General features: G+C 39.9%; 1 protein-coding gene across 5 annotated transcripts in view; it reads left to right on the forward strand.

Moving 5' to 3' along the window:
* EPHA5 (EPH receptor A5) overlaps positions 1-23,999 on the forward strand; it is a 309,481-nt gene that overhangs the window by 178,064 nt on the left and 107,418 nt on the right. For all 5 annotated transcript variants that reach the window (XM_075284171.1, XM_075284196.1, XM_075284180.1 and 2 more), the window contains exon 4: positions 23,789-23,944. In XM_075284171.1, coding sequence (XP_075140272.1) covers positions 23,789-23,944 — 156 coding nt within the window. The remainder of the gene's footprint in view (positions 1-23,788; positions 23,945-23,999) is intronic.

Consider the following 23,999-nt stretch of genomic DNA (forward strand, 5'->3'; position numbering starts at 1 on the left):
ATAGTTCACTGCCGAATTTCAAAGTGATATAGAAAATCCCGGTATATAATATCATGGAAAAAATTAGTGACTCACTCTCTCCAGACGTGAAGGGGAATCGCACAGGACAATCCTTGGTTCCTCCGGCTAGGAACCCAAACATGCAAGAAAAATCTCAAGGTAAACGGAGTCCAGCGATATAGACTTGGTTAAAAATACTTTATGTTTATTCACTTCATATTAAAAAGGTTTTCTACCCGACACCTCAAGACAGATGGAAACCAGATATATATGGTATAATGACAGACCCAGCTTACGCGTTTCGAAAACTAAGGTTTCTTAGTCATAGCCTAGGCTATGTTACCTTTGGTTTTGAACCTAGGATTCTGGCATTGCAGTGTTAAGCACTGAGCCATTATGCTGCCATCAATCTTTGCTCAGGCTGCAAGTTAAGAATAAACTCCACACTCCCCACCAGTGTGTTGCAAACACACTCCACACACCTGAAATACTTCACTTGAACTACACACTTTTGCTCCCAGCAGTCAGATGCGAACACAAAAAAGTAATGGGTTGACAGAAGCAGACATAAAGTACCATCAAACATAATGATTTAATACCCAAAGGGTTCAGTGTCATATGTGAATAATACAAGAGTTGAGAATACAAGCAAAACAGTTTTTAAAATAAAAGGAGAAAACAGAATAATCCTGATAACCTAGAGTCCTTTTTGGTTCCATGGAGCTTGGAGGATCTCACTGATGGACTGGGCACTCCCAGCTTAATTGCTGGCTTCAAGATGTGACACCATTTCTAAAGTATTTCCAGTCCTTTGTAATGTGAAACTCCCGGCTTGTGCTTAATTACCCCTCTGTCAGATTGCCACGCTCCTGCCCCTTTCCACATCTTGTAAAACTAGGAAATGGCTGGTTTCATCTGCACCTTGGAAAGAGGGATACTCTACAGATGACCAAGATTGCTCTCTGGTCACAATCTCCTATGCCTGACAAGGCAATAAACATTCCTTGGCAGTATATCTGACAGTTGGAAACATTTTCACTTCTGATACCCCCCTGTCATTACTTGTATACGCACATACCAATGTAATTTACTGACACATGCATAAATACAATATTCACTTAATGATAGATACACAAACCATGTAATTCAGTAATGTTATATACTGAAATGGCCCTCCTTTCATCACTGGTTTCACAACATCTAAAGCAGAACAAGTGGCATAAATACATGCTCAATACATAAGTTGCATAAACAGTTTAACAAAATGTTAAAATTGTTCCTTGGAAGAATACTGCAAAATTAAGATCACTTCTAAGAGCTTCCATACAGCACTGAATTTTCTTCTTTGCACAATACATATTTTAATATTCTTAAACGTTTTCCTCATATTTTCATTTTTAAAGTTGGACTTTAGGAAAAAACAAAATTAACACCGCTAAATATGCAGTCATTTTGTAGCCAAGATTCTGGTGCCCTTTCTGACCACATTTTCCCATTTGGAGTTAAGATGTCATCAGGAAACATCTGCTGCTCTTGAGCTTTACCCAGCAGAATAGTAAGTGATGCGGAACAATAAAGAATGCAATTTACACACTAGTAAAACATAAAACCTGTGCAGAACGTAATTTCAGGCCTTGTATTTCCTTTTAATATGACGCATTACAAAGCATATTGATTATGTGCTGGGTCACTACAAGTATTTTCTTAGTGATGGCTGCATTTCCATGATGATGATAGTTCTCTCGGCCAATATTCATTATTGTATATTATGCTTAATGGCTAATATGACAGCTAAAGGTGTCCTGTAAACTCAGGGCGGACGTTGAAGAATTGTTGAGCTTCCTTATTCTAGGATATTCTTGCTGTACAATTCTTTGTGTGATCATAGGCTCTTACCCCTGACATTCTTTCTTAAAGTCTTTCTGTAATAAAATGATTTCCCTGTGGAAACAAAAGAACATTCCATCGACGAGATGATTACATAGAACATGGAGGGATTTGGTGACTATATTGACTTATAAAGTGACTTTTACAAGGTGTTAAACCCTGCCCTATGTTATGAGATAGAGAAAAAGCAAGTGTCCATTGCATCACTATAGTCCGTAGTTCCTAACATTAAATCTCTGTTACCGCAGACTCATGTATAAAGTATTTCTGAGCATCTGTTATTTTCTGCTCTTCCTCCGATGACCTGTGAAGAAAACATAAGACGAGACAATTAGCAGCTGTTAAATGCATTAGCCAGCTAAAATCACATGAGAGCTTTATTTAGAGGTAAATGAAAACAACCAAAAGATTTATCATCAGTGACTGAATTGTGCTGAGAACGGATCATAAATAGTAAAATATATATCGAGTTATATATCAGACATGATAGCAAACAGGATAATGAATGGATAGGTCTGACCTTCATATTGTGCATGTATTACAAGAATACACTCATATACTATATTGATGGGAGATAGGAGTCTAGTGGGAGAGACATACTTTTTATCTCTATATGTGTCAAGAGTGGGTACAGGTATTAGGAATGCCTGGGTGCTTCCATCTCGTGATGAGAAGACACCTCATATTTCAAGTGAGTTATGAAGATAAATGCTAAAGTCTTGACCAGTCTAAAAACTAAATATATATCATTGGGAAATGACCTTCAAAAGATAGAAAAATAGATAGATAGATAGATAGATAGATAGATAGATAGATGATTGATTGATAGATAGATAGGAGATAGATAGATAGATAGATAGATAGATAGATAGATAGATCTAATTAAACGTATGGATAATAGCACCAAATATTGGATTAACCTATATGATAAAAAAATGTTTTTGAATGTTATCATGTATTAAAAAAAAAAAATTCAGATTTTATCATGATCTTTAATAAATTTGAGCATTTTATAAGTGGTGGTTCTGTCTTTTGACTAAGCATTTTGTATTTATATGAACACACTTTTTTGCCTAGGATTGCACTGTATATTTTTACAGAGGAGTGAGGGTCATATATTCATCACTCTCAACAAACCCCTAATGTGCCATTAAACCCAAATTTACACTCCAAAGTCTTATTAAGCTGCACTAACAGGGCCAACTCCAGGTTTCTGTGGGCCCTTGGGCAACAGTGTTTCAGTTGGCCCCTTTTGGAGCAACTCATGTGCACTGCAGCAAAAGAACAACCAAAGCCGGGTGTTTTTTTAGTGAGGCGGAGCTGCTGGAGTGGACTATAATACAGTCCATTCCATACAATTAGGTGGAACCTGTTCAGACATTAGAAAGTAGAGAAGAATTTTAGACAGACATCTGCCTCAGATTCAGGGGCTTAACTACCAGGGTAACAGAGGTAGCCGGGGCCACAGGGCCCGGGACATTAGGAGGACCGGTGACAGCCAGTACCGCTGCATTTATTTCTTTATTTTTAAATAGGCCATTACCGGCTGGAGTAACTTCAGGGGAGGGGCTACACCAGCTTAATTATACATTATGACACGAGCCTGACCCACGTGAAGTCTTTGAACAAGGCCGAAGATAGTATGCAGTCACATCGAACCCAGGAGAGGTAAGTAACAGTTTATTATGTTCACTTACCTCCCCTGGACCTTTGATCATCATACTCTGGAGTCTGCACAGTATGATAATAGCAATTTCGGTTTGGACCTATGTGGTCTGAACCAAACTGCCTCTGATCCTCACTCCTGCAAGGTGGATCGGTAAATAAATAGGGCTGCAGTCAACTGTCTAGTGGGCCCTCTCAGGAGTTTGGGGCCCCAGAACTTGTCTGGGTAAACCGGGTGCTGTATCCAGCCCTGTGTACTAGCACTAAATGCTGGAGAATATACTGTAAATATCAACTATTTATTAGTATACTGTATAGTTTTACTGCTTCTGACTGGCCATGGCTCCATGAAGTTGAGTTGGAATTGAGCTGTGGAAAAATAGAGAAATCAGAGTTGTAGTCAGAGGTTTAACCTGCCGCGTACACAGCCCTGGGCTTAAATCCGGCCTAGTTTGTCCTAGCTGTATATGATAGTGAAGTATTTAGTGTTCTCTAACAGCAAGATTAGGAGCAAACTCTAGAAAAAAAAAAACATTATAAATGCCTAGAAGATAATAGAAAAGAGGCAACATAAAAGATGAAAAATGAAATGAATTTGTTCATTAATTCACAAGGCCAGAAGAAATATCAGCCAAGACGAGAATATGCAAACAAAAAACAGACGCCAGCATTAATTTGTGGATAACATTGTACTCTCAATGGAGCTTGCTAAACTGCAGCTTTCAGCAACAATTTATAGGTAATTGTTTACCTGCAGCTTGGAGAGAATGCAGATGGTTCTGGCAAGATCCTCAAGACAGAGCAACCTATGTCCCCAGCTATTTCCTGTCATTACCGATATAGCTGAAGCTGTATTACCACCAGACATTGGTATTTTCCTGCCACTCTGCACTACATAGAATGCATTTATGTAGCGCTATATACTGAGTTGTGCAAAAGTTTTAGGTAGGCGTGGGGAAAAAATGCTACAAAGTAAGAATATTTTTAAAAATAGAAGTGTTAATTGCTATAATTTATACACAGTATAAGTATGTATAGGTATATATATATATATAACAATATAATGTATTGTGTAAAATTTTGGCAGATGTGTACAAAATGCTGTTAAGTAAAAATGCTGTCAATAATGAAAGTCATAATAATTTAATTTAGTCAATTAGCAAAATTAAGTGAATGAATAAAAGTGAAATACAAAATCAATCAATAGTTGGCGTTACCCTCTCCCTTTGGGGGAGAATTCCTGGAAGTGATTATATGGTCTCCAGAATGCCCTGATCTCAACATCACAATTCTGCAATTTTAAATATTGGGACATAATAATAAAAAAAAAATCTCGTCATTTGAAAGTCCTAAATTTAGGTAAATACAAACTCAGATAAACAACACATGACAAATTACAACATTTCATTTCAACAAACCCTAGGTCAAAATGCAGAAGCAGTTTATGAAATGACCTTGATTATCTGATGATAAGTAAGTGTGACCACCTCTATAAAAGCAGAAATTTTGGCAGTTTGCTGGTCTGGAGTGTTCAGGCATGTGTTAACAGAATTCCAAAGGAAAGATATCAACAATGACCTTAAGTAAGCAATTGTCAGAAAACCAAGAGCTAGGGGGCCACACGGTGGCTCAGTGGTTAGTAGAGATGAGCAAACACTAAAGTGTCCGAGGTTCGAAATCCGATTCGAACAGCTGCACACTGTTCGACTGTTCGAACGGATTTCGAACCCCATTATAGTCTAGGGGGGGGGGGGGGGGAATGCTCGTTTCAGGGGTAGGCAACATTCGATAAAATCATATTTACCAAGTCCACGAGTGACGGTCAGGCTGGATTCTGCTTGAAGTGTTGTCCCGGACCCCGCGTCCTCTTCCGGGTGGTATTCACTCTGCCTAGGCATCCCGCCTAGGCAGAGCCGACTGCGCATGTATAGCATTCTGCCAATTAACGCTGGTTCTGCATCGAACATTAAACTTCGAACAGCTAGTGGTGTTCGATCGAGTAGGAGTATTTCGAATACCGTAGTATTCGATCGAACACTACTCGCTCATCTCTAGTGGTTAGCACTGCAGCCTTGCAGTGCTGGAGTCCTGGTGTTCAAATCCCGCCAAGGGCAAAAAAACCATCTGCAAGGAGTTTGTATGTTCTCCCTGTGTTTGCATGGATTTCCATCCCATATTCCAAAGACATACTGATAGGAAAAATGTACATTGTGATCTCTATGTGGGCTCACAATCTACATTAGAAAAAAAAAACAAAAGCTACATCTCAGAATCTAGTTAGCATCATAAGTGTTCAAGTTCATGGCAGTAAAATAATACAGAAAACCATGGCTTCCAGTTGTTGCTGCTCTTGAGATTTGTTTTGCAAATATAATATACTAGAGGGAGGACCCGGCTTCGCACGGGTATATTACATTTTATGTTTGTGTAGTGCCCCATAAGAAATGTCCAATTTTGCACTGGTGTATTTTGTATGTGGTTTGTGTGTATGTCCATAAGCGTCATGTGAATATGTGTATCTCATTTTGGATATCAGTGAAAAACCTGTGATCAGTTGTTATGGATACCTTGAGTAAAGCTGTATCTAATCCTTCCCCGTGTAGTACTGTGTTTAGACGCAAGTATCTAATCCTTGTTGGTGTGGTACTGTGTGCAGATGCACATATCTAATCCTCCGGCGTGTGGTACTGTGTGCAGATGTGTGTATCTAATCCTCCCCCGTGTGGCATTGTGTGAAGAGGCACGTATCTAATCCTCCGGTAATTGAAACTGTGTGCAGACGTGCATATCTAATCTTATGGCATGTGGTACTATGTGCAGACGCACGTATCTAATCCTCTGGCATGTGGTACTGTGTGCAGACAGGTATATCTAATCCTCTGGCGTGACGTACTGTGTGCAGATGCACGTATCTAATCCTCCCCCGTGTGGTACTGTGTGCTTAGACGTGTATCTAATTATCTGGCATGTGGTACTGTGTGCAGAGGCATGTATCTAATCCTCCAAAGTGTGGTACTTTTTTCAGACACACGTATCTAATCCTCCCCTGTGTGGTATTGTGTGAAGAGGCGTGTATCTAATCCTATGGCGTGTACAACTGTGTGAAGATGTGCGTATCTAATCGTCTGACATGTGAAACTGTAAGCAGACACGCGTATCTAATCCTACGGCATGTGGTACTGTGTGCAGACGTGCTTATCTATTCCTATGGTGTGTGGAACTGTGTGCAGATGCACGTATCTAATCCTCCCCTGTGTGGTATTGTGTGATGAGGCGTGTATCTAATCCTATGGCGAGTGGAACTGTGTGTAGACGCGCGTATCTAATCCTACGGCATGTGGTACTGTGTGCAGATGTGCGTATCTAATCCTCTTGCGTGTGGTACTGTGTATTGAGACGCGTATCTAATTCTCTGGCTTGTGGTACTGTGTGCAGAGGCTTGTATCTAATCCTCCAAAGTGTGGTATTGTATGCAGACACACGTATCTAATCCTTCCTTGTGTGGTATTGTGTGAAGAGTCGCATATCTAATCCTACGGCATGTGGAACTGTGTGTAGACGCGCGTATCTAATCCTTTGGCGTGTGGTACTGTGTGCAGATGCGCGTATCTAATTCTTCCCTGTGTGGTACTGTGTGCTGATGAGCGTATCTAATTCTCTGGCTTGTGGTACTGTGTGCAGAGGCATGTATCTAATCCTCCAAAGTGTGGTACTGTATGCAGACACACGTATCTAATCCTCCCCTGTGTGGTACTGTGTGAAGAGGTGCGTATCTAATCCTACGGCATGTGGAACTGTGTGTAGATGCGCGTATCTAATCCTACAGCATGTGGTACTGTGTGCAGACGTGTGTATCTAATCCTCTCTGTGTGGTGCTGAGACGCATATATAATTCTCTGGCTTGTGGTACTGTGGGCAGAGGCATGTATCTAATCCTCCAAAGTGTGGTACTGTATGCAAACACATGTATCTAATCCTCCCCTGTGTGGTATTGTGTGAAGAGGCATATATCTAATCCTACGGCATGTGGTACTGTGTGCAGATGCGCGTATCTAATCCTCTGGCATGTGGTACTGTGTGCAGATGCACGTATCTAATCCTCCCCTGTGTGGTACTGTGTGCAGATGCACATATCTAATCCTCTGGCATGTGGTACTGTGTGCAGATGTGCGTATCTAATCCTCCCCCGTGTGGTACTGTGTGCTGAGACATGTATGTAATTCTCTGGCTTGTGGTACTGTGTGCAGAGGCATGTATCTAATTCTCCAAAGTGTGGTACTGTGTGCAGACACAACTATCTAATCCTCCCCTGTGTGGTATTGTGTGAAGAGGTGCGTATCTAATCCTATGGCATGTGGAACTGTGTGTAGATGCACGTATCTAATCCTACGGCATGTGGTACTGTGTGCAGACACGTGTATCTAATCCTTCCTGTGTGGTACTGTGTGCTGAGACGTGTATGTAATTCTCTGGCTTGTGGTACTGTGTGCAGAGGCATGTATCTAATCCTCCAAAGTGTGGTACTGTGTGCAGACACACGTATCTAATCCTCCCCTGTGTGGTATTGTGTCAAGAGGCGTGTATCTAATCCTACGGCATGTGGAACTGTGTGTAGATGTACGTATCTAATCCTACAGCATGTGGTACTGTGTGCAGATGTGCATATCTTATGCTCTGGTGTGTGGAACTATGTGCAGATGTGTGTATCCAATCCTTTGGCATGTGGTACTGTGTGCAGACGCATGTATCCAATCCCCCGGCGTGTGGTACTTTGTGCAGACGCGTGTATCTAATCCTTCGGCATGTGGAACTGTGTGCAGAAGCGCGTATTTAATCATCTGGTTTGTGGGACTGTGTGCAGACGCGTGTATCTAATCCTCTGGCGTGTGATACTGTGTGCTGATCTGTGTATCTAATCCTCTGTTGCATGTATCTCAGTTTGGATATCAGTGTTGGGTTGTGTATGTGGAGTGACCGTGTGTATTGCAGTTGGAATATGAGTGAAAGACTTGCAGGTTTGTATTGGCTAAGGGGGGGGCATTGTGTTTGGAATGCTGTATCTCAGCAACGGTACGTCCGAGCGAGTTGGAGTCTCGTCTTAAACCTTCCCGGATATCTGAAGTATCTCTGTACCAAATTTGGTGAAGATCGGTCCAGTCGTTTGGTTCGCATTAGAGCACAGACAGACAGACAGACAGACAGACGGACAGACAGACAGAAATTCATTTTTATAATATAGGGAGATATATATAACTTTAATACAATGACATAAGTGAAGACAACATGAAGATTATTATTATTAATAATACTAATAATAATAATTAGAGTTGAGTGAATAGTATTCGAAACTAGAGTTTCGATTATACCTCGCTCCCATAGGAATGAATTGGAGTGGCCGTACAGCTGGCCGCTTAACCCCTTGCTGTACGGCTGCTCCCATGCATTCCTATGGGAGTGAGCTATTCAACACTCTAGTTTCGAATACTATTTGCTCATCTCTAATAATAATAATAGTAATAATAAAACATTATATTTATTTGGTCTTGTAGGTGTTTACATCCTAGAATTCTGACTTATAAATAAGCTTTACTTCTAAAATAAACTAAGATCCTTGTTCAATGAAGAATCAGGAAATGTAGAATTAATATTAGAATCCAAACTCATTTCCTATGATTCTTGGCACTTGTTCCACTTTAGTTCTACTGTTGAAGGACAGTCGGGAGGAAGTTTAACAATCTGCTGTAAACATTGTACAGAAACACTAATGTTTGCTATGAGGTGGTTATTTCCTGAACATGCATGAACTAGCATGTGTTCTCGTACACTAATCACTAAAGATGTAAGAAATGTTTTGACACCATATATGAATCATTGCCTAGCAGATATATAGTATCTTGGACATTCTTCACAGAGAAATATAAAGATGCATTTATGTCTCAGAATGTAAGGGATTAGATAAACAACATATAGAAAGTTTATAGTGTTTATGTATTCATTAATATAAACCTAACTATATAATAATTTATATTTATTTTAAAAGTTAAGTGAGATAATTGTAATGCTTGGCCTGTGCTTGAAGCTTGAAATCAAGGCAAGTACAGATGACAAGTGGTAAAGGTAGGGGGTTTAATGACTCATATGATATGTATATGGATATCCTGAGGCTGATCATACACACTAGTCCCGGATCTGAGACTCAGTCCATGTAAATGCATTATTTCGCAGCTTGTACCTTATTTTGGAAAAGGAACTCCCAGCATTATAGTTATATATGACCCTAGGAGTCCCTGCCTCCCAGTCACATACTGTTCCAAATTGATTAAAGTATGGGACTGTATGTATCTAGGAGGCAGTGATTCCTAGCATCATACATAACTATAGAGGCCCAAGGCCCCTCTGACTTGTGGACCGATGCTCTGTTCCATTCTGATATTTATACAGTATGTTCTATAAAATATTGAAATGGAACAGGGCATTGGAAGAGCCTTGGGCGGCATACTCAGTTATGTGCATGAGGCATAAACGTAAGAGGTAGAAAAGCAAGAGGTATCAGTAGTGTGACCATAATATGGACATATAAAAACAGGTTTAGGAAGTTTTCATGTGTGTCAGACCTACTGTAGAATTTATGCATTAGATATATATTTAGGTGTAGTATTAGATTTCTGCTGTAGACATTTATTTTCGTGAACATCTGCAATTTACAGACGTGTCATCCCTTATCCAACTTCTTAGGCCTATTTCATATCTGTGTTTAGGTTTCCGTTCAGGGAGTCCGCTAAAACTAAAAAAGTGGTTACCCAAGGAAAAAAAAAAATCTATAATGGGGTCCGTGTGGTTTCCGCATGAAAAATGCAGAGAGAAAAATGTTGCTTTCAGGACTTTTCTCTTTGCATATTTCATGCGGATAGGGGGACGGAATTGCCCGAACGCAGATGTGAACTGGGCCTCAGCTGGATATGTCCACATAACAAAGCATCAAAACAAACTGGAAATCAGATGTGTGTGGATATTTCCGTATTCCTCCAGCAGGTCTCTTGGTATAGTCAGTGTAATCTTTGTAATCTTGTGTTTTTGTGTCATTGAAATCTTGCATTTTTAAAATAAAAATCTCAACCAAAATCCAGAGAATTAGCTGGACATTTATAAATAACATTATATTTTCTTGAAATGTGTTATTGTGACTGCGCGGTGTGTCATTGTAGTATCACACACACACACACACACACACACACACACACACACACACACACACACACACACATATATATATATATATATATATATATATATGTGAAGCACCTTCTAGTTTAGTCATATACCGTAGATGTATACACAAAAATACATTTTGTATAGGCTGACAATTTAGAAAACAAAGAAAAGTAGGTACATGTAGGATTATACCTTGTTCAATGCTGAATGCACACCCCAAAATATATGTAACTGTACCGTTCATACATCTTCCATTTGCTTTATATACACTCAAAACCACAGGTTTTTCTTATTGCAATGGTGCATACATAGCAAAGTTGTCATTTACCCCAATGGGGGAATGTAATAAAGGCATTTATAATGCTAACCTCAGTCTGAAGAATGGTGAAGGTATGCCATTTTTATAAAGAGGCTCATGCATCTATAAATATGGTGTTTATTTTCCCTGCCCACGCTCCGTGAATATAAATCCATGCCAGTTGTGGGTATCTTGTGTTACAAATTCATTCTCTGCTACATATATGTATAGAAGCAGTGTATGGTATAGCCTTTGTTGGAGGAATTGGAACATAGGAGTTAGGTTTTTTGCATGTTAACAGTGTGATCACATTCAGTATGGTTCGGGAGCATCTGATTTCCATTCTGCCACAGCTGCCAACATTTTATTACATTATTACATGCAATTTCCAATGCAACAGATGAGATCCAATTTACTGAAGCTGACCTAGTTCACATGAAAGGCAGATCTATATTTTTACTATATTATATTCCTACTGCATGTTATGAGGCTGTGTGTACACATGCAGATTTTGATCAGATTTTGTGATAGTTTTTGATGCCCAAACCAGGAGAAGCTGTAATGTTCAGCAAATTATCATCTGTACATAAACCTACAAATGTTTGGCCCATACAGCCAACCATAACTAAAGTTGGTCACAACTAAAATCAGTTGTGTTAACTTTTTTTGTCCATCTGTTGGTTACAGTTGTTTGTGTAAGGAATTGACTGACAGAACTATGGTTGCTTAGGCATGGCTTATGGCGAACATGCTTTAATGAACATTCATTTTGCATAGTGAATGCTTGTTGAAATATTTGTGGGTTGTCTGTACAATGACAAATGTTTGTTTCAGATGACTGATGGCTAAAATCTAATGTGTATGCCTAGCTTTACATTTGCAATTGGGGAGAATTGGGGATAACATGCATTTGTAAGCCTTTCTTATGGTCAGCGTTCACTCTGCAGCCAGAATGACATGTCACCTGTATTCTATATTTCGGTACGATTCTGAGGAAATTTATATTGATTTAATTACATCTTAACCCCATAATGAAAATCTAATTTTTATTTTAAAAAAAGTCCCTATATTTTAATACCCATAATTTAAAGTCTATTACTTTGATCACTTTTTATTCAGTTTTTTATCAGAGACAAAACAGCGAAAAAAAATGAAGTTTTTTTCATTGCATTTATCAGACCCTCTAGGACAGCGTTTCCCAAACTTTTTGAGTCGAGGAGCACTATTCAGGACAGAAATTTTGTAGGGAGCCCTTAACATATTTTACCTAAAACCTACATAGGTGCCAAAGATAACGAGCGATATTAGCGATGGGGAGGGGGGAATTTTAACAAATTGATATTAAATATTACATTTTCTATTAACTTTATTCAAATTTTTTTCTTTTTCAGTCAAGGTTAAAAAATAAGGAACTTAATTACATATAATGAAAGACAAAAATCCTGAAAACACAGATCATATTTCTTAAATCTTAAAAAACTTAATGTCTTCATTTTATTGTAAAGAATGAGGCTGCTTTGATTTACACAGCTTAGCAATAACTGGTTGAATTTGGGATAGCTGCAATCGAATGTCAGTTTCCACGTTCAGTCGAGATCTATATTTTGTTTTAGGGGCCACATAGGTGGAGAATGCTGCTTCACATAAGTATGTTGTTTCAAAAGGAAGAATAATTTTTGCTTTATCTGACAAAATTTTAAATTCGTCTTTGAGTTGACACCAAAAATCTACAAGCAATTTACTTTTAAAATGTCCTTTTATCACAGAAACCAATGTCAAATCTATCAGGCATTCATACTGCTGAGATGTTAACCAAGCTGTTTATTTCAAAATTGCAGAGTATGGATCTATAACCCAGAAGTTTTCTTTAATTTTCTCATAGAAATCCTCAGGAAAATAATTATTGAAGCTCTCAAATAAATTCAGCAGATAAGCAAGTGACCACACAATACTAGTGTGAAAGATGACTAAAGCACTTCCATCCATAGGTACAGTTTGTTCGGCGAATATACGAGACCGGCGTATTAACCCGGAAAGGGCGGTCCGAGACCAGTTTGGAAGTGCCGTCCGACCGTGAAGTGTTAATCCGCCGGCCTCGTATATTCGCCGAACAGACCATAGTGCCACGCCAGTAGAATATTAGGAGTGCATGTGAACCAGTATTTAAATTTTTAAACCCTTCACATTTATCAATTTTTTATTGTTAACCGTTTATTATCTCCATATCACGGAGCACCTGTAGATGGTTCGGGCAGCACAGTTTGGGAAATGCTGCTCTAGGGGGTCTTGACCTCCATGGTGTTTGATCACTAATGCAATGCATTGCAAAATATCAGCGTTTCTATTATAGGCTGCATAGAAGGTAAAGCCTAGACTTACACCTGTACTTGCTCTCTGATGGGAGATTCAGTTCCCCATTCTGCTTCAAAAAAAGCGGAGAGAAAAGTGCTGCTTGCAGTGCTTTTCTTTCCACATTTTTCAAGTGGAATGTGGAACAGAATCCCCCATCAGAGAGCAGGTTCAGGCGTGAACCTAGACTTAGTCCCATGAAAAATCACATGAGCAGCTATTGACTCTGGTTGTTGGGGGGTAGTGTAATCATCTTTTCATCTATACTCTTCTAAATAATCTAAGAGACTATAAGTAAACAGACTGGCAAGTTGCATTGTCATCTTCTTGTTAAGGACTGTGTGACAGGAACCTGTCTAATCATCATCAGTAGCTAGACTTAGGGGTTTGTGCCCCATGTCTGTGTGAGCTTCCCCTAGGTACCCCAGCTTCTTCCTACACTCTTAAAATATACTGTAACTTGTGAACGCTATTGAGAGCAGGGACCACCATGAATGATAACAATGTCAGTACACAAGTTAGTATTGTGTGAAAGAATAAAATAATGATGAAGCATAAAACACTATGCCATGTACTATATATGAGTACTGTACTATGTACCAGATCAGTCTGACTAAGTGGAAGGAGATGCCAGAAGATCTGATATAAAACACAGAGTATGATAAAAAAGGGCACGTGTTGTAGCTCTTTCAACAAAGCAGAGATTATGCATATTCTCGTTATAAATGGAAGATGTGTTTTTTCTTTATTTTAATCAGTTCCATATTTTTAATCTATATTTATGACAGGCACTATTAGACTTGAGGTAGATAAGGAAAGGTTCAGGTGTACATTGCAAAAAGCAATCTGCTTCTATAAAGAACAGTGCTGTGCTCAGGCTTACTGTGAAAAATTTACTGCATGTTTGCACAGCTCCATTCCAATGTGAACATGTAATAAATTCTCTACGGCAGAGCTGTATATATATATATATATGTATATATATATATATATATATATATATATATATATATATATATATGTGATAAACTGAAGTTCTGCCATTCCCGAGTAGAAATGTGTATTTTCCAATTGAAGAGTGATTTTTATGGCGGTGGTTTGATCCACCTAAGAAGTATTGAAAGAAAAAAAATTGCAAGTCGCTCTCTTTGTAAAGGAGCCGCATAAAGTAGATACAAGAGAAGCAACAAGTCTGAAGGGTAAAGGTTGATTTCTTTTGGCCTCTTGTGATCTGTATTTAGGATTCCTAAATATGGGATCTAACTGCCAGTGATGTCACTGATGACTATCTATTTCTACATGGAGCTAGTTCAGTCTAATTTTATATTTCATTGTAGACGTACACAAATATTGATATGTACTTATTACATTGCAGCTGAAATGTTGGTGTGCTCTGTATGCTCGGCCTTTAGTCCCATGAAAAACCAGCACGTCATTGTGTGGGCAGCTAGTGACAGTACTGTCTCTGGCCGCTGGGGGACAGTGTAATCTCTTTTCCATCTATACTCTTCTGAATAACTTAAGGGTAAGTTCGCACATGGTCGTATCCGCCTCAAAATCCTGACCAAAAAGACGGCCCCCATTGCAATCAATGGGAGCCACTCAGGAGTTTTTACCTGAAGAAGCGAGATGTTCATTCTTCAGGCCGAGTCGCCTCACGATTCGGCCTGAAGACACTCCCTCCTCCAGACTAGGCCCATTCATTGGCCCTAATTCGGAGCGGAGTGCACGGCTGGATGCCGGTGCAGTGCACTGACTTTCAGTCACGGTTACCTGGTTTTTGGTCCGGAATCTGAGGCGGCCTCTGACTTTGGTTCCAGGCCAAATATCTCTGTGTGAACTTACCCTAAGAGACCATAAGTATACAGTCAGGGAAGTTACGGAGGTTGCATAGTCTTCTTCTTGTTTCTAAGTATGCGACAGGAGACTTTCTAATTGTTATCAATACATAGACATATACATTCCCCGAATATTGATATGTTCTTATTACTTTGCAGTTGCTTTTTTTTTTTTCTTTTAAACAAATAACCCATCGCTGTATTGGTTGTGAGTTTTGCAGTACAGATGCTATCGATAAGGCCTTATTCATGCATTTTTTTTATTTTTTTTTTGGAAGTTTCTGTGTACATATAAAAATGTAATCAAGTTTTTGTGCTTTTTACTGTCTTAACTTCTGTGTAGAAACTTCTTCCTTTGTTACTTATTCTTCCTTTGTTACTTATTAATGACTGTAATCCCGCCGTACAGGCTTTATTGTGCTGTATGTAATGTCTACTCTTCCTCTTTACAGCGATGCTACTGTCAGTGAACTTCCTGATGTCGGTTCTTTGAGTCCCATATTTCTTCATAAAGCCCTTTAACCTCACAGTCCATGTTCAGATAGGGTGACGAACCCATCTCTAATCTGGGGTGTGAGTAATTATAGCATACAGCGATTGTGAATTAGTCTTGGAGTGCACTTAATTAGTCCAATTAAATATACAGATACAGCCAGCATCAGAGAGGCCATCTGGATTAAAGGAAGAATCTTAATTGGGAGATGAGCAGGGATCTTATTCAGATCACAGAGAGCGTTTTGTCTGGTCCAGAACAAAAGAACTCACAAGGTAGAGGTCTTAGCTGAAAATCTGTCAAAGCTATCATACATATAAATTACAGCTGGAGGAAACGTATTGAATAGAGGGCATGTCTGGTTCACATTGTACATTGAGAGAGCTGTCAGCTATCTCATACTCTCCACAGGTTTTTCGACAAAAGGCCTATGGGAAATAATAGTCACTAGTATAGCTGGAGGCTCTCGACATAAAATTCCCATTATTAATATTGTAATTCGATGGGGTATGCAGGACACGTTTGAGAATATAGCATTGTTAACCAGTTCATGTGTAAGAGGCATGTATATAATGTTTATTCTGCGGTATGTAAGATGCAAAGGTCATTAGAGACGTGGCCGCTTGTTAGCTGCAGTATTGATATTCTTTATCTCCAGCTGAAGATGCACATTCAGCTCCCCATCAATATTCTTACCATGGTTCCTGCCCTCCAGTACTTTATTAAACTACCAGAATTGTCTCTGCAAGAAGTCTCTTTTGTGCGCTTGTTTCAACTCATAAAGCTACTGATTGCTTTCTTGCAGTAATCTTTAGCACCACTGCCTTCATAATCCGGATTGAAGGTGAACTGTCAGTAAAGCACAGGACTGTTAAACATGTTTTGCATCTACCCCTCGGCTAAGAACACACAAAGCCAAAGAAATACATTGAACAGCGGTTCATAGCAGGAGACAAATCTTTTGTTTAAACAGGGGATCGTGACACCATCATAGCAAATAAAGAGCAGCTCTAATGTAATGCTGGATGCAGAGATTGTGTGTGAACTGGATCTAAACAAACCATTACATGGTTCATAATTGTAATATTTACAGATATCTGTCAATCTTACAGATTTTTGTATGCCTGTATCTATTTATTGCATGTAGAGGATGTATAAACCATACTCCTGAAACCATACACTCTACATATGTTACCACCACATATGTGCAACTGTTGCTGTATTCAAAAGGGGTTATATGGGACCTCATTCTTGTGATCGGTGGAAGTCCCAACAGTTGGACTGCAAACAATTAGACACGTATCACCTACACTTTCAGACAGGTCTATCACAATTCCTAATGTAAACCCTTCCGTACCATAATTAGAATCCCTAAAATGAACCCTCCTCTGTTCCAGCTCCCACATTACCCCACACGATATGATGCCGTTTCAGACTAACTTTATATGTCCAAGCACCATCCACATGTTAAAGGACACGACTGGTGACGGCTCATACAGTTTTATGTTTGTGTAATGACAGTAACCTCTATTACAAAATTGTTTGACCTTCATATAAGCAATGCTGCCTCCAATGTCGTTCCTGCTGCCTATTGTGTCACCCCCTCTACCTCATAGATTGTAAGCTTTTCTGAGCAGGGCCCTCAGTCCCATTGTGTGAAGTGACTATTTCTTTGCAATCTATCTTTTTTTCTGTACCTGAACCCTACAAATTGTAAAGTGCTGCGGAATATGTTGGTGCTATATAAATAAAATGTATTATTATTATTATTATTATTATTATTTATTATTATTATTATTATTATTACACTCTGTGGGGATCCTTCTGTAAGTCACCAACCCTAAAAAGCACTTTTTCTATTAAGCCAGGTTCAGATGTGACAGAATTCCTGCACAGATTTTACCCTTTGCCATGTAAAGGATGAAATGCATGACAAATCCATGTATAAAGCAAATAGACTATGCATGTACAAAGATGTAGAAATGTGGCCCTCTGTGTGATTAGTATAGAGTGCAACCATGGATGCCATCTATAGCAACTCTGGAGATTCAGAAAGGGTTAATATAAGTACTTGTTATGACTATACAGTTGTTCAGTGATTGTTACATACAGTGCAAGCTGATCTATGGAACAATACATTAATATAATTTAACGTACAGATTTTTGGCAAAATTCCTCAGTTCTCCAGTTTCAGTCCTGAGGCATTGTATATTTTTGATGTGTTTCCTATAGTGTATATTTTCATTTATGTATGCAGAGCCAGTTATGAATATATTTCATGTTTATGTGTAAAAGGATGACCATAGTATTCAGCATATTGGAAACTATGTGTATATATGCTTTCAAAGCACTTTAAATAGATTATTAAATATTAGATTCCTGGATGATGGTCTCGGGTTGCAATATTTAATGAAAAAGCTTATAAGAGCGTATTAACATATTAATACTGCCAAGTTTGTACTAGAGCTGATCCAGATTTTTGGAAGAAGGAAAATGATAGCTGTATGAAGTGTGTATATTCAGTGTGTTTGTAGAGTTTTCCTATGGGTTTTCTGGTTTCCCGTTGCACTCAATATACTGATTATATTAACTATCTTACTATGACTTTTGCCCCCTAGTGTGTGTCTGAGATAGAGAAACTACCTGCTGGAGAATTGTAAATTGTTACAGTTGGTGTATAAAGTTGCAAAATACCTGCAAAATGCAACAGATAATTACATTTACTTGATATATGAAACTGTCACATTTTGTAGGACTCCAGTAATCTGGAATGCTTGGGCAGGGCTCTATTATCACATTGGTAGGCCCAGTGCAAAGGTTTCATAAGTGTGCTCCCCCCATCACCACCACTTAGAAATACTTGACTTGCACAAATTATAATGCCCTCTTAGTGGCCCCATACAATATAATGTCCCCTTCAGCTATTCCACAGTACAATGTCCTCCTCCAGATACCCCCACAGCATAATGACCCCCTCTAAGTGCACCTACAGCATCATATCCCCTTCCAGCTATCCCCACATTTCATTTTCTTGCTCATCTGCCCCCGGAGCGTAATGTCTCCATCCATCTGCCCCCACAGCATAATGTCCCCACCCATCTGCCCCCAAAGCATAATGTTACCCTCCAAGTGCACCCACAGTATAATGTCCTCCTCAAGCTACCCTGACAGTTTAATGTCCCCTTCCAGCTGCCCCCACAGTTTCATGTCCTCCCCCAGTTTTCCCCAGTTTAATGTCCCCCTCCTGCTACCCCACACTTTAAAGTCCCTCTGCACTTGCCCAATGTTTAATGTCCCCCTCCAGCTGCCCAGATGATGCCGATGAGCTGAGGTTGAGGTGGTCCGGAACAGCAGGACAGCAAATGCAGAACTTTCCGAAGGGGTCACCTGCATAGGGTCCACTGCAAGTACACCATTGCCCCTATGGTTCAAGTGGCCCTGTCCTTGGGGTAAGAGTATAAGATTCGCTGGATCATAGGACATATGCATATGTACTGTATAGTACATATCAACATCAATTCTAGCATCTCCATTCTATCTGTATCTGAGGTGTTTTGTTTTTTTGTTGTTGTTGTTTTTTAAACTACAGTTATTAAAGTATAAAAAGCTACCCCAAAATCTGCCTGACAGTCTGATATGCCTAACATACTAAGACAGACTAAGTAAAGGGAGGTTTGGAAGAAAGCCGTCTGAAAAATGAAGAAAGAAACCTTCTTTAACTCCTTTCCGGCATTTGCCGCACCTGTACAGCGGATGTCGGGTATTTAAAGATGGTATGTGCTCAGCTTCCAACTGGTTTTACATAACAAGGACCCAGCAGCAGTGTGAGAGATTGTGGGCACCTTTCAGTTACCATCATAGTCAGGAGCATTTTGTAAGTTCCCAGGTCTGCTAATGCTATGTTACTATGGAGCCTTTACATAGACTGTGATACAGTAATATTGCAGTATATATATATATATATATATATATATATATATATATATATATATATGACTTCTTGTTCAAGCTAAACAAATTATGTAAAAATATAACAAAACAAAATAATATTGTTTTACATTGTACATATAGAAATAAATAGGAATATATCTTACACAGCTCCATACACGAAAATATTAAAAAAAATATTCATTGAAATGAAAGTTTTATATTTTTAAAGATATCAATACATAACAAAAACTATAAAATAGTATTAGTGTGTTTGCACTGACACACAGAATAAAGATAACAGTGAATGGCATTAAAACAAAATCTTTAAGAAAGGCCAACTGCGTTTTTTTACAGTCCCATCCCACTCTGATTTTTTTTGTCTAGTTTCCTAGTACATTATACAGAATGTTAGGCCTCCTTTACATCCATGTGTCATCTGTGCTTTTCACTAATACATACTTTGTAGTGAATGGAACAAGCTGCAAATACAGACCTGCTCCATATTTTGCACCTCTTCACTAAAGCCCGGACATATAGCCACAACCAATACAACTGTGTGTATGGACGCATAGAAATGCACCTATCCATACTTGATCTGCAATTGTGGATCCACAATTTAAAAGTTCAGTCATGTGAAGGAGGCCCTAAAGCAGGGGTAGGGAATGTACGGCTCTCCAGCTGTTGCAAAACTACAACTCCCAGCATGTATACTTGCTCTGCTGTTCTTGGAACTCCCATGGAAGTGAATGGAGCATGCTGGGAGTTATAGTTTCACAGCAGCTGGAGAGCCAAAGGTTCCCTACCCCTGCCCTAAAGGGTAACTTTAGGAAGTAAAACTTGTCCCACAAAAAGCAAGCGCCATATGGCTCTGTGAATAAAGAAAAATAATAATTTGAAAGACAAGGAATAGTGAATGAATCCATAAAAACAAAAAATTGCTGAAACAGGAAGAGGTTAATAAGATAAAATAAAAGTTTCTCTATGACTAGCTGCCCATTAAGCATGATATGGAGATTGGAAACGGTGGCAAATATTGTATTATGTGATTCACGGTACCTAACTGGGACCATTTTGATATTATAACATTTATTTCTACAAAAAATGTACAATATATAATCATTTTAAGTAGAGAACTATTTGAAATAATGACATTATTGGGATTATTATCCAAATTCATAGGACCAGCCTTGGACATTATCTCCTTCCTGATTCAAAATGGGTTTACACCTATTGCTGTTTCACAGTCATTCTTAAAACAGAAGAGCGTCATGACGTCTTTATTAGAGATGAGCAAGTAGTATTCGATCGAGTAGATATTCGAACGAATACTACGGTATTCGAAATACTCGTACTCGATCAAATACTACTCCTATGTGCAGTAAAGATTCGATTCAGAACCAGCGTTGATTGGCCGAATATAGCATTCGGCCAGTCAACGCTGGTTCTGCGGCAGGCTTGTCCTTGCTAGTCAGGAGAGCTGTCAGCTTGCGGTTACGAGGGAGCTTACTTTTTCTCATAGGAATGCATTGACCAGCGTTGATTGGCCAGTGTACAGCATTCGGCCAATCAATGCTGGTTCTGCCGGAGGCTCGTCTGTGAGGAGGCGGAGTCTAAGATCGGACCAAAGCAGTCTCCATTGTGGTCCGATCTTAGACTTCGCCTCCTCATAGACGAGCTGTGCTCAACTCTGCTACATCTGAAATGAAGCCGAGCTGTGTGCTCAACTCTGCTACACCTGAGATGTAGCACAGCTGTGTGCTCAACTCTGCTACACCTGAGATGTAGCCGAGCTGTGTGCTCAACTCTGCTACACCTGAGATGTAGCAGAGCTGTGTGCTCAACTCTGCTACACCTGAGATGTAGCAGAGCTGTGTGCTCAACTCTGCTACACCTGAGATGTAGCAGAGCTGTGTGCTCAACTCTTCTACACCTCAGATGTAGCAGAGCTGTGTGCTCAACTCTTCAACATCTCAGATGTAGCAGAGCTGTGTACTCAACCCTGCTACATCTGAGATGTAGCAGAGCTGTGTGCTCAACTCTGCTACAGCTGAGATCGGACCACAATGGAGACTGCTGTGGTCCGATCTTAGACTCCACCTCCTCACAGACGAGCCTCCGGCAGAACCAGCGTTGATTGGCCGAATGCATATAGCATTCGGCCAATCAACGCTGGTCAATGCATTCCGATGAGAAAAAGTCAGCTCCCGCAAAACCGCAAGCTGCCAGCTCTCCCGACTAGCATAGAGCCTGCTGCAGAACCAGCGTTGATTGGCGGAATGCTATACACGGTATAACATTCGGCCAATCAATGCTGGTTCTGCAGGAGGAGTAAGTTCACATTAGTGCTTGCCTCCCATCCGGAAGGAGTCCGCAGGAGGACCCCCCTAACGGAATATCAGCGCAGCGCTGTGCAGTTAAAGCGCACAGACCCGTTATAGTCTACGGGGTCAGTGCACTTTAACTGCACAACACTCCTCCTAAACAGTCTCCGCCTGCTACTCGTGGACTTGGTGACTCTCCTTTAGTCGAATAGTGGTTTCCCCTGAAATGAGCATTTTTTCCCATAGACTGTAATGGGATTCGATATTCGATCAAGTAGTCGAATATTGAGGCTCTACTCGAGACGAATATCGAATCTTGAATATTTCACTACTTGCTCATCTCTAGTCTTTATATATATATATATACCGTATTTTTCGGACTATAAGACGCACTTTTTTTCCCCAAAATTTTTGGGGAAAAGAAGGGTGTGTCTTATAGTCTGAAGGTGGCGCCTGGCACCCGCTGTAATAGAGAAGCGGAAGCCGGCAAGTGATAGACGCCATTACAGGTGCCGGGGCCTGAGACATCGCTGCGCTCCTCTGACCTTCATGAAGCCAGCAGCGGCAGGGGCTCCTCCGTCCCCCCGCTGCTGGCTTCATGAAGGGCAGAGGATCGTAGCGATGTCTCAGGCCCCGGCGTCTATCCCTCCCCGGCATCCTCCTCTCTAGTACAGCGGATGCCGGGTCAGTATCCGTGGCCCCTTCTCCCCCGGGGCCGGTCCCCACCGGCCCCGTACCTGTAAAGTTGCAGGCCGGCTCCTGCGCGGCGATATCGCAGGAGCCAACCTGTTCAGGTGACAGCCGGGAGCCTAATGAGGCTCCCAGGCCTGTCACTGCTGTATTAGTATTGCGGCTGGTCTCTATGACCAGCCGTAATACTAATAGACAGAATGTCCCATAGACGGCAATACAGTTGTATTGCCGTCTATGGGACTTGCGATCAAGTGACCGCAGGTTCAAGCCCCCGGGGGGGAATAAAATAGTAAAAAAAAAAAAAAAAAAGCTTTAAAAATATGAAATAAATAAAAGTTCTAAATCACCTCCTGTTTTTTTTTCAATACAAGGTGATCTAAGCAATAGATATCCCCCAAAATGGTATAACTAAAAAGTACAGCTGGCCCCGCAAAAAAACCGCTCTATGCATCCCCGTACAGCTGCAGGGTCACCTGTCAATGTGGCCTTGCAGCTGTTGCAAAACTACAACTCCCATATATTAAATATTTTACCAGTTTTTGCTTCAAAATTTTTTTTCCCTATTTTCCTCCTCTAAAACCTATATAGTCTTATAGTCCAGTGCGTCTTATAGTCCGAAAAATACGATATATATATATATATATATATATATATATATATATATATATATATATTTTTTTTTTTTTTTTAATGTAGATTGTGAGCCCCATATAGAGATCACAATGTACTTCTTTTTTTCCTATTGGTGTGTCTTTGTAGAAAGGGAGGTAATCCACGCAAACACAGGAGAATATACAAACTCCTTGCAGATGTTGTTCCTGGCGGGATTCAAATCCAGGACTCAGAGCTGCAAGGCTGCAGTGCTAACCACTGAGCCACCATGTTGCCCCTATCTTTATATTTTTTGTGACATCATTGCAAAAAATTCACAGGAATTAGGCTAACTTGAATTTCCCCCTACTATCTCGAGTTCCATAAAACTTATAGGAGTTACCTGTATGGTACATCTGTCTTTGTCAGTTGTACACTATTGTAAAATTTATAAGAGCCAGTAAAATCAGATGTGTCATAGTAATAATTTATGTTATGTCTTGTTTTGTAGCATGTCGTCCAGGATTTTTCAAGTCTTCCCCCCAAAGTCAGAAATGCAGTAAGTGCCCACCTCACAGCTTTGCCCATGAAGAAGCTTCAACATCTTGTGTCTGTGAAGAGCGCTATTATAGGAAAGAGTCTGACCCACATACAATGGCATGTACAAGTAAGCATGTTCTAAGCACTCCTCTGTTATTCTAGTGTATGGATTGTACACAGAA

The sequence above is a fragment of the Leptodactylus fuscus genome, chromosome 1 (assembly GCF_031893055.1).
Source record: "Leptodactylus fuscus isolate aLepFus1 chromosome 1, aLepFus1.hap2, whole genome shotgun sequence".
NCBI classification, from domain to species: Eukaryota; Metazoa; Chordata; class Amphibia; order Anura; family Leptodactylidae; genus Leptodactylus; species Leptodactylus fuscus.